The sequence below is a fragment of the Pundamilia nyererei genome, unplaced genomic scaffold (genome assembly GCF_000239375.1).
Source record: "Pundamilia nyererei isolate P.nyererei 1_Seehausen unplaced genomic scaffold, PunNye1.0 scaffold00184, whole genome shotgun sequence".
NCBI lineage: Eukaryota > Metazoa > Chordata > Actinopteri > Cichliformes > Cichlidae > Pundamilia > Pundamilia nyererei.
The window spans coordinates 1,128,986-1,139,340 of NW_005187585.1; the positions used below are offsets into that span (position 1 = coordinate 1,128,986).

The 10,355-nt window shown below is 41.0% G+C and overlaps 1 protein-coding gene across 2 annotated transcripts in view; it reads right to left on the reverse strand.

Annotated features, from left to right (window-relative positions):
- Positions 1-8,169, reverse strand: part of tmod2 (tropomodulin 2) — a 16,888-nt gene extending 8,719 nt beyond the window's left edge. Inside the window, exons 1-3 of one of the 2 annotated variants that reach the window (XM_005746878.1) lie at positions 8,050-8,169; positions 2,519-2,734; positions 1,281-1,437 (exon numbers count right to left, since the gene is read on the reverse strand). In XM_005746878.1, the coding sequence (XP_005746935.1) occupies positions 1,281-1,437; positions 2,519-2,644 (283 nt within the window). In that variant the 5' untranslated portion in view covers positions 2,645-2,734; positions 8,050-8,169. Of the gene's footprint in view, positions 1-1,280; positions 1,438-2,518; positions 2,739-8,049 lie in introns of both variants that reach the window. The other variant, XM_005746877.1, reaches the window with a different exon arrangement.
- Between the last annotated feature and the right edge of the window lie 2,186 nt (positions 8,170-10,355).

Here is a 10,355-nt window from a genome sequence, read left to right on the forward strand (position 1 = left end):
TTTTGCAGTGGGAAGGTGTGGTTGTGTTTATGTAGCTTTAGAAAAGGGTGTTGTGTTTAGACATTGGGGAACATGGTGGAAACGTTTGTGAAATGTCTTTTAGCATTTGAGAAAAACTGTAATAAGGGAGCAGCTAAAAGTAGCTTCATCGATCATACATCATCTGCTCGTTATCTACAGATAACACGTCTTAGACAGAGGAATAAACAACAGAAAAGATGGATAATGGAGAAGCGACAAAAACAACTACAACAAATTCAGCTGCGAGAGGGTTAAAAATGGTTACCATGGACTCACACTGGGTGTTTTTCTCAGAAATTATGTGAAGTTTGAAACTAGAGACATAAACACTCATGACCACATTAGTTATCAGCAGGGGGTGAGTCTACCAATGAAAAGAGAATCAGCTGCATTCCACAAAACCACAGTGATGTGAGTTTTCCATGTTGTCACTGCAAACACACACACACACACACACACACACACACACACACACACGCACACACTAATTTCCTAAGAGGCCATGGTAAGGTCAGTGGAACACATCAGTCCATGTTTCCTCTCTGGTGAGGGAGTAGCTTTCAGATTCCTATCTGTGGAGATCCCGACAAAAGGAACTGCTTCATCTCATAAAAACTTTCCTACTTTTCCCACTGAGGTTTCTACTCTACTCACTCGTCTGCATTTCTGGCTTTTTGCCACATAAAGAATTTCACCTTTTGTTTCCTCTAAGAGGTGGATAAGAGTGTCACAAGTATGTCACAAAACCCATCAGAACAAGTTTCACACGGAAAGATTAGGATATATCAGTCTGACATTAAACCCATACGGTTTGGCAGACAATCATACTACTATGCTGTGAGTTCAAGCACAGTACATACTATATAGAGTATAATATATACTATACTCTATGTAGTATACTTCAGGCCAACATGGTTCAAAAATATGTTTCAGGCTTGCATATAAATAAACATATCTATTAAAAGCATCAATTAAAACATAGTTTCAAAATGTAAAATCCTTCCTCCCTTCTTTAGTATTAGCACACCCTCCCAACACTGCTCTATGCTGAGCAGACATGCTTATATGTAAGTGCAAGCATGTCTTAATAATATCTGCAAACACAGGTGAAGAGTAATTACTGCTAGGTCTGCAGGTGCACCCTGAATCTCCATCCCCCGAGTAATACAGCACTAACATGTAATAGCACCTTGTTGCCGGTGTTATTGGTGATTAGTTGGTCGCGCTGTCGAGAAAAAAGCAAAAAAAAAACAACCCACCTTTTTTCTCTCCAGTGAAAGGCACTATATCGTCTCTGTCCTTATACTCCATGGCTTCCTTCTCCAGGTATTTGAGCAGACGTTCTCTGTTGAATGGTCCACTAGCTGTCTTAGACGTCTGGTCTTTTTGACGTAAACCCGCTGGGAGAAGAGCATTCTGGGAACAAGACATGGAGCCACATTAGAGCTTAAGACCTCAGTGCACTTATGCACCGTAATGAAGCCGCAGCACAACTCCTTGACCGGACTTTCATCAAATCCATTTAAGCAGGCTTTAAAAGCCTTTTCCACACATTGAAAAAGTTGCACAATCCAAGCTAAACAATATTTGGCACCATTTGTTAGAAAAAAAGAACAAAAAACATTTCTGCTAGTGTATCCTCTGCATCTTCCGGCCTCTGTGTTAGTTGCCAGAAGCAGGAGTTTGACAGTCACATGAGAAATTAAAACATGAAATACAAGCTGCTCAAAAAGGAAGTAAAAGAATACTTTAAAACCAGTTGAACTTGATTAATCCAAAAATGCAGCTTGTGAATATTTTGTTGTGGGTGAATTAAAAAAAAAGTTTAAAAAAAACTTGGCAGAGAGCAAACAAGGCCGTGTGTTAATCTATACACACAGCACCAAACAAAATTCAGTGCTTCGTTTTGCATCCACACCAAATGAGATTTCATCTTTTCACCGACATGAGACCCAGAAATGATTATTTTCCCATTGCTGCTGACTGTTTCCTGTGGGCCCCGTGTGGTCGCCATGTAGACCGATTTGCCTCACTGAATGGAAATTAAAGAAAACGTCCAGGGGCTTGGAGGGGATTTCATTACGCTGTACAGCTCTTCTCACAAAGACTTGGCAGCCTGAGCCGCTGCAGCTTTAAATTATTTTCCAAACCATAGAGACTGGAGTGGGAGGTGACTGTCAGAGCACACGAGAAAAAAAACCACCATTACATGTGAATTAGTGAGGTTAAAGGCATTCCAGGGGGGAAATTTCCCAACCATTAACCTGTCACAACCAGGTCTACTTTGCGCCATTTGGCACTACAACCACAACAAGAGACATAAAGTTGGAAAAACGATTAGTCATTTAAAAATCTAATGACCCACTTGTGTGTGCATAGTGGGGTTTTTTTTATTTTGAGATAAGCCAATAAATCCCTTTCAATAAATCCTTTCTCTAAATGAACTTCCTCCCACTGAGGAGCCCTGGAGCTCCTCCAACCTGCATCGAGCCCTGACCTCAGGGTCCATCTCCTCGAGGGCCGTCTCCAGCTGTTTGAGCTCCTCTGCCGACAGTTTGTTGAGGATTTCATCTTCATCGAGATCCTTGTATTTATCCAGATCCTTCTTGTAGGACAACGCCATGGTACCAGCTATAGCTTGCTAAGCAACACCCAACACCAGACCGCAGCCACACTGCTCTTCTCGGGATTACTGCTCCAAACCAGGAAGACACTACCTGAAAACAAGCACACACACACACACACACACACAAATAAATTAGTGATGAGCGCTGGATGGTGCATACATTTCATTTTATTACGCTGACTCACAAAAAGACAATTTTAATTGCATGTCGTTAACTGAGATAAAGATTGTTTATCTTATTGCTGTGAACCAACACTTGATCACAGCTGGGCTGGATAATAAGGCCTTGGGATGATGTAATGATGGGTGAACACACACCCAACACACACAGAGCTGGAACAAAGAACTTTCTCAGGCTTGGACAAAACATCTGACCAATCCCATAAGGATCAACTACAGCTCTTTGCAAATGGAAATTTTGAGAAAGTTTATAAAACACTATCAAGACAGAAGAAGAAATAAAGGAAGCTTTTTCTAAATAAAAATGAGGAAATGCATGTGTCTCTTTGTCTTTTGGGACTGAAAGGCTGAGCATAACATTGCAGTTAAGTTTAAATAAAGCTCAGATAAGCGAAGGAGTTAGTGACTGAGTGTGTGTCCTTTCAAATAAAATCAAGAGGCAGTTTCCTCTCCCACGCCACAGTCCGAACACAGAGCGACCTCGTGATTTTCCAAACTCCCTGCAGGACTCCACAGATGCTACTTCTCCTAATAATTGGTGTACACTTTTGGAAACACACTTAAACTTGTATTCTTTCAAAACCACTGATTTTTGTCACAGTGAAAAGAAAAAACAGTTGTGCCCCTCTTCTGCAAGAAAAGCAACTGTGCATGTAAATGTATATTTAGAACAGACATTCTTTCGTGGCTGCTCCAGTAGTGTAAAAGCAAATAAACCAAGGAACCTCATTGCAGTTGTTACCTACAGATTAGTGCCACATCCATTATTACATTCTGACCGGATTCTCAAGTTTGTAATAAGAATTTATGACTGTCACTTTCCAAAAATATTACAGCAAACTCCTGGTAACCAGAAAAATGTTTGCAGTTGTACTAACCAACAGTCATCCTGATGTTGAATGCGCAACACACTCAACTGTACATGTCGCCCAGTGGGAGGCAACCTGCCTCCAGACAATCGCAGTCTGACTCAGACTGTAATCACTATCAGGCTGGTGAAGGTTTGCAAATAATTGCTCATGCAACCAATCGGAGTCAATCTGTGCCAGTGACACGACTCGTCTCTGATGCGTCTTTGCAATCGAAGACTCGACTCTCTGGTTGCTAGCTGTTTGCACTCTGATTCTTTTCTTAAATAAACATAAGGCTGCTGAGTTCCTTTGTGATTTTACAATTAAATTGCCACTCTGCAGTAACAACGTCACTACTTGTGGAGGAATTTCTGCTTTCGAAGTTCTGGCTGGACTCTGAATGTCAGGACCAAATGTAAATTTTAATTACCAGCTAGCTGGCATTTAATTGCAGACTGACAACAGACTGTCTCCATCTTATTGCTATTATTATTGCCATCTTGATACACCAAAGTCAGCCTGGGGACAGCTGACTGTGAGTGGTCTCAGACCGGGTCCCCCTTCTTCAAAGTAACAATTTCAAAAGGTAACACAGGATGTTTTCCAACCTCTGTTTTCCCTTGTGTAACTGAGCACTACAGAAAAAGAACAAGTGCGTGCACATTCAAAGAAATGATTTAGTTGCTACAAAAAAAAAAAATTGTAATAAACATTGTGATTCAAATGTTTCTGCTTTTGTATGTTTTAAGGATCAAACTAACACTTGGAGCCAAATCATTTACAGACACTGCCACGTCTTTTGTTTTATAACAATTTAGCCAAAAGTCAAGCCTGCCAGAAATATTCATTTCATTTGTTTAACATAACAGATTTTGTTTTGTTTGAGAAAATTAAAAAATCTTCATTGAAATATTTTAAAATCTTTCATCTCCTCGTCACACTATTGATGAAGATTTAGTCAATGCAATGTGCTCCCCGTTGCTGTCTGGCTAGTTTCTCCAATCAAGGGAATTCCCGAGGAGTCCAACAAGGCCGGTGTCTCTCACACCATTCAGTTCATTGTCTCAACAATCCAGGCTCTGTCCTCATCTAATTTTCCCCCCCCATCTCCTCCATTACTGTGCTACAGCTACGCACATTTATTTCTGAAATGACTGCAATAGTCATTGCACGGGAATTCACAAGTGCGAGTTCCAGCAGATGAAGCTCAAATGTCTTCAATGATGACTGGAAAATCTAAGCTCACAAATGTAATCATCATCTACACTACACTGTTATCTTGTTCAATTCTATGCTAATCAATCCTATCACTGCTAACAGTAAGGTGGTGAAGTCGTCATGCAAGTTTATAAATTTCATTTTCACAAATTAAACACCTACGGAAGAAAATCCAAGAAACTGCATGAGAGGAAAACAGCACTGTTGTTGAACACAGTCAGCGCGCTAGACTGCAGCAGTAGTTTTACCTTTTAGATTTTATGTCACAGGACAGAAAAAAAAAAAATCCCATGCATCCAAATCATATGAAAATCACACTGCATGCTCCAAATACCACAACAGTCGCCTGGCCTGCGATCATGGAATGGCACTAGGATACGTTTCTCGTGACATCATCACAAGCTTTAGCTCGTTCTGGAGGAGGAGGGTTATTGTGCATTTTTATGATCAACACCGAGTGTGGGGGAAACAGGCATTTCTGTGGCTGGGAGTATAACCTGATTTTATGGCTTTGCAGATGTCTTTCCTTTTACTTGTTCTGGAATCCTAACACTATTTATCCAGCTTTCTCTCACTTTCCACTTCACTGACAGATTATTGAACACATTAGAAAAAAGACAGACAGAAAAGAAATGGAGCACGGAGACAGAGATAATGATAACAATAGGTTAGCTCAGGCCAAGCTGGAGACACTGGAAGGATCCATTAGTCCAATCTGACTGATTCCTTTCTCCTTCACCTCCTCGTCTGCTAATCCTTCAAGAGAACAACAGATGGCTCAAGGCCAACAACACTGCAAACCTGCCTGCATGCTACACTCGCCTGTCCACTCAGGCTACACACAGACCCATATAAATATAACAATGTAAATTCACCTGGAGGTCTCCCCCCCTGCAGGAGACATCTGCAAAGTTAAACTAAAGTTTTATTCTTGAGAATCTGTATCACTTCAACCAAAGTTTCATGGGAACTACTCTGTGCTCCAATTTTACAGCAAGAGTAGTGGCCCCATTCTTCAGGATATTATTAAGTAAGACAAATGGAGAGAGTGCAATGTAAAATATCTGGTTCTACCTTTAGCATTATCTCAGTTTCAGGCCAAATGTGGGGCACTATCCTCTTTCCAAAAGTGACAGCGTCTGATATCTAATTGCGTACCTGCTGTGATACGTTATTAGACACCACCCCAGATATGCCTAGAGTAAATGCTATAACCTGATGGGAGCTACAAGAAAACATATTAAGTTCATCTCAGTCAAGCGTAATTCTTGCCACAATGGGTTTGATCTCAGCAGGCAGAAGCTGCACAAATAGTAATTTGCAGCCTAAAGATGAACAGGAAGCACCGACTGGTATTGCATTATTACAGAACACCACCCTAACTGCAGCACAAAAAGACTATAGTTAGAATGACCCAGCTATGCTACTCATGGGAAACAACTCTGTACTTCCACCTCCCACCTACTCTCCTCCAGTTTTACGCTCTGCTGTTCCTCTCTCCACCCTGCTGTTACTCACTTTGTGTGTGTGTGTGTGTGTGTGTGTGTTCAGTCTCTCCAGGTGCCTGAAAGTGTTTGAAATGATAGAAAACAGATGGAAAGAGACAGAGAGGCTTGATCACACTGATACTGAAATATTACTATGCATATTAAAGTAAAAACAGTCATTGATATAGGAGTCAGGAAAAGGAGAAAGGTGTTTGAAATATGATACTGCCAGGGTAATAGTTTCATTTTTATTTAGTAGCTAAAAAGCTAAGTCATAAAAACAAAACAAAACTTTCCACTCACACAATGTTTCCTAACAGCTCCTTTACAAAGCGGACAAGGGTGAGACAGGAAGTGGGGTGGTACTCTAACAACCATACACGATTTGTGTATTCCCTCTGACCTGCCCGCACACTCCAGACACACCACATTATTATATAATGAGAACGGATTCAAGGAGTGGCCTAGCCTTCAGCTCAGGGGGGGGGGGGCTAGGGTATGAATACAGGCTCAAGAAAACTCATCACTTCTTTGTAAAAACTAAAGCCACCATTCACTACCATGGCTCAGAGCCAGGTTTCACCCTTCAGTGACAGGTATGCGGGGTAAACAAAACCTATCTGAGAAGCCAGTTTATCTGCAATACTGCAGTGGTGGCAGTTCAAGAAAAAAAAGAAAAAAAAGAAAAGTCAATTCAGCAACCACCACAACATTATTATTTGGCTACAAAGCATGACTCTCAGATCCAGGAAGGAGGCCTCCTGCCCTGGGGCTTAAAGGCAAAAAACCACAAGTACCCAAGCTGACGTCTTGGGCCACACCCTTCATTCACCACTGAGTCCTGCTTGGTGAAACTACCATTGTGAACACACCAATAAACCCACACGCTAAATCTTGAGCAAAGAATGTGTCAGAATACTTGCGATACAGGTAAAATGACTTTGCACTTTGATGACAAGAAGTACAAAGTCTTCCCTTAACCTCTAACAATGGTGTGAGCCATCCCACCAAAGGTATGTCCTTTAAAAAACACAAAAACAAACAACTCTTGTCTCGGTCAAATAGAGAAACACAGGCACTATTCATACCGCGTTTCTAATTATTTGTCTGGCTAGCAGGGATGGGCAGCTCACATTATATTGGACCTACATTCTGCATAGCATTAGCAATAATCATACATACAGAAGAGAGAAGACCCGGGTTAATCTGCAGTTACACCACATACCACACAGCACTACTAACATAATAAATATCAAATATGCTACTTTTGGTGAAAACTTAGCTGGTCTCGTCTTCTGGAGACACAGCGGGCTACGGAACGGCGTTAGCTAACCCGTTCTTGACATGTTTATGATTACCACGCTGACAGCAGCCATAATGATTGTAATTATCACCGCCTAGCAAAATCCGCCACACTTCAGTTCAAGCCAGAACAAGCGGTTCATGGGGCACTTGCTCTGCTAACTTAGCTGCACGTATCGGACGGACACTACCATGGGAAACAGTCCGATGAAATGTAGAAGCTAACGCGCTAACCTTTGCAGTTCACTCAAGTTGCTAGCCGTTTAGCAGCCACAGTGAACATACTACAAATGACAGCAGGCAAAGCTATACAGTTGTTCGTGATGAGTGATTTCCAACCTCAAACAGTCGTCTATTTCCTTACCTGAGGCTGATGGGACCTAGCTAGGGAATGTCCAAATAGCACCAGTCTTCCCAATGCGATGTCTTCTGTGCTTGACTCCTCACTCAGGGTAAGGGCGGTAACACAGGAAAAGGGAACCGAACAGTATATGAGTAACGTCTGGTTGAACGAATAGGATGGTAGTATCCCAAGCCTCAACCAATGGCACTAATAAACCCGCCCTTTCTCCTACAAGAGACCAATCATATGAAATATGGAGGAGGCAAACTGAAATAAAATAATAAATAGAGTAAAATAAAATAAAACAAAGTAACATAAAATTTCTCTATTTAAACAAAAATATATTTAAAAATGAAATAAAAAAGAGGTATTATTTTGACCAAATTTGGACAAGAATTGAAATGCACTGAGACGCTGAGATAAGCTTTGGATGATTGCCACTGCTACTCATCATGATAATTAAATATGACGTCTTTACAATAACTGAGTAAACTCCACCATGTGTTGCAGACTTTAAGGGCATGTTCATTTAAGATGAAATTCTACTAGGCTGCATTTAGAATCATATTAGTATATTATACTTACTATTCTATATTTTATCATTTATTGTCACTGTTCCACTAATATTAGATTTTGATGCAAATCAAACTCTCTCTCTTTCTTTTATGCAAACACAAGCATTTGCACAAAGCTTACACTGTGTACCAGGGCTGGACTGGGACAAAAAATCGGGCATTTTGACTAGAGACCGGCCCACCAGAAAAGCCATAAAGCCTTTGAATGAAAAGTGTGGTGCTGTGGCTCCAGCAAACATCAGCTGATACTAGAAAGTAATATTAAATAAATTCACAATAACAACAGCTTATCAAGCTTAAACGTGCTGCTGTTGTACAGCGGACACCCGCTGTTTTCCTCTGTCTTGCGCAAAGTGAGCGATAAACAAACAAGGGAGACGGGACTTGCGACAGAAAAGCCAATCAGCTTATCATTGATCAGTTTCATGATTGAAGTAACAACAGGAGAGGGAGGGGGAGAGGGTGAGAGAAGAAGAGATAGCTGTGCAAAGATACAGAATAACTCCAACTTTGTCTTTGTCTGATTGTCTGGGCGTCATAGAGGAGGCAAGTGATGTCCAGATAAACTACATCTAAGGACCTAAAGGAAGGAGGCAGCAGCAGGTCTCTCTCTTAAGCATGTATTTTCACTGAATGGTCTTTTCGGTCTGCCAGTGTGTCATGCACTTTTCATGATTAAAGACCTTAGCAAAGAAAAAAAAAGTTGCCGGCTCCAGCTCCTTCGTATCAATATTATTTTTCAGACAGTTTCCCCACGGCTCCACCAATCAGCTCATCTGGATCTGGAGTTTACCTGCATACATCCCATTCACTCTGTCAGTTTTTTCACACTTATTGCTGTTGAGGAAAAACTACACTAAAAGCCATACCTTGCTCAATTGTTTGTACCTTCTTGGCTTACATAAAACTGTACACGCAGTTTTATAAGATGCCTTGTCCGTAACACAAAAACTTCAGCAAAAGATGAGGGTGCTGAGACATGCCTCGGTTCCCTATTTGCTAAAGCTGTTAAGATAAACAGCTCAAGAATTTGAGCTGCACTGAGGCGCAGAGAGGAACATGGCTTTTAATGCAATCAGTTTTTCTTCATTCATCAACACATGCCTGAGAGAGGGTTAACTGGTGTCAGAGCACTTGGCTGTCGTTATGATTTGCTCCAGTGGTGTCAGACATGAGCGCCTTCCTCTAAAAAACAAAACAATGCAGGGTGGAGCAGGTTTCACATGGATTTTTGCACAGATGTTATCTGAGAGGAAAATAAGCCTCACTGCTTTAGCATCTGGTAATAAACAAAGGTTAATAAAGGCTTACAGATGCTGTCAGGTGGCTCCCAGCACTGACACTGACACAATTCAACCAGTATAGCCAGAAAAAAAACGAAAGACAAACCAGCTGGTAAAATGCACATTCAAACTTAAGCCATAACTAAACACCACTGTAATATTCCTACCAGTGTTTTTGATGCATTCATGAATTCATCAGTCGTTATAGCTCTCCACAGCATCACAACGCCTGCTGTTATAAAGTGAACAATAGCGTCCAGTGTCACACAGCTGCTATTCCCACACACAAAGCCACATTATATGTGTGCCATTGCAGAATTTATTACAGGCAAAGGAAAGTATTTAAAAAGGCTACAGAACAAAGAAAGGAGACCATAAAACACTCCGAATAGCCAGGTTTAAATTTAACCAGACTTTGCTATCTATGTACACGTTTAAAATAAATTACACCCTTTCCTTCTGTTATATC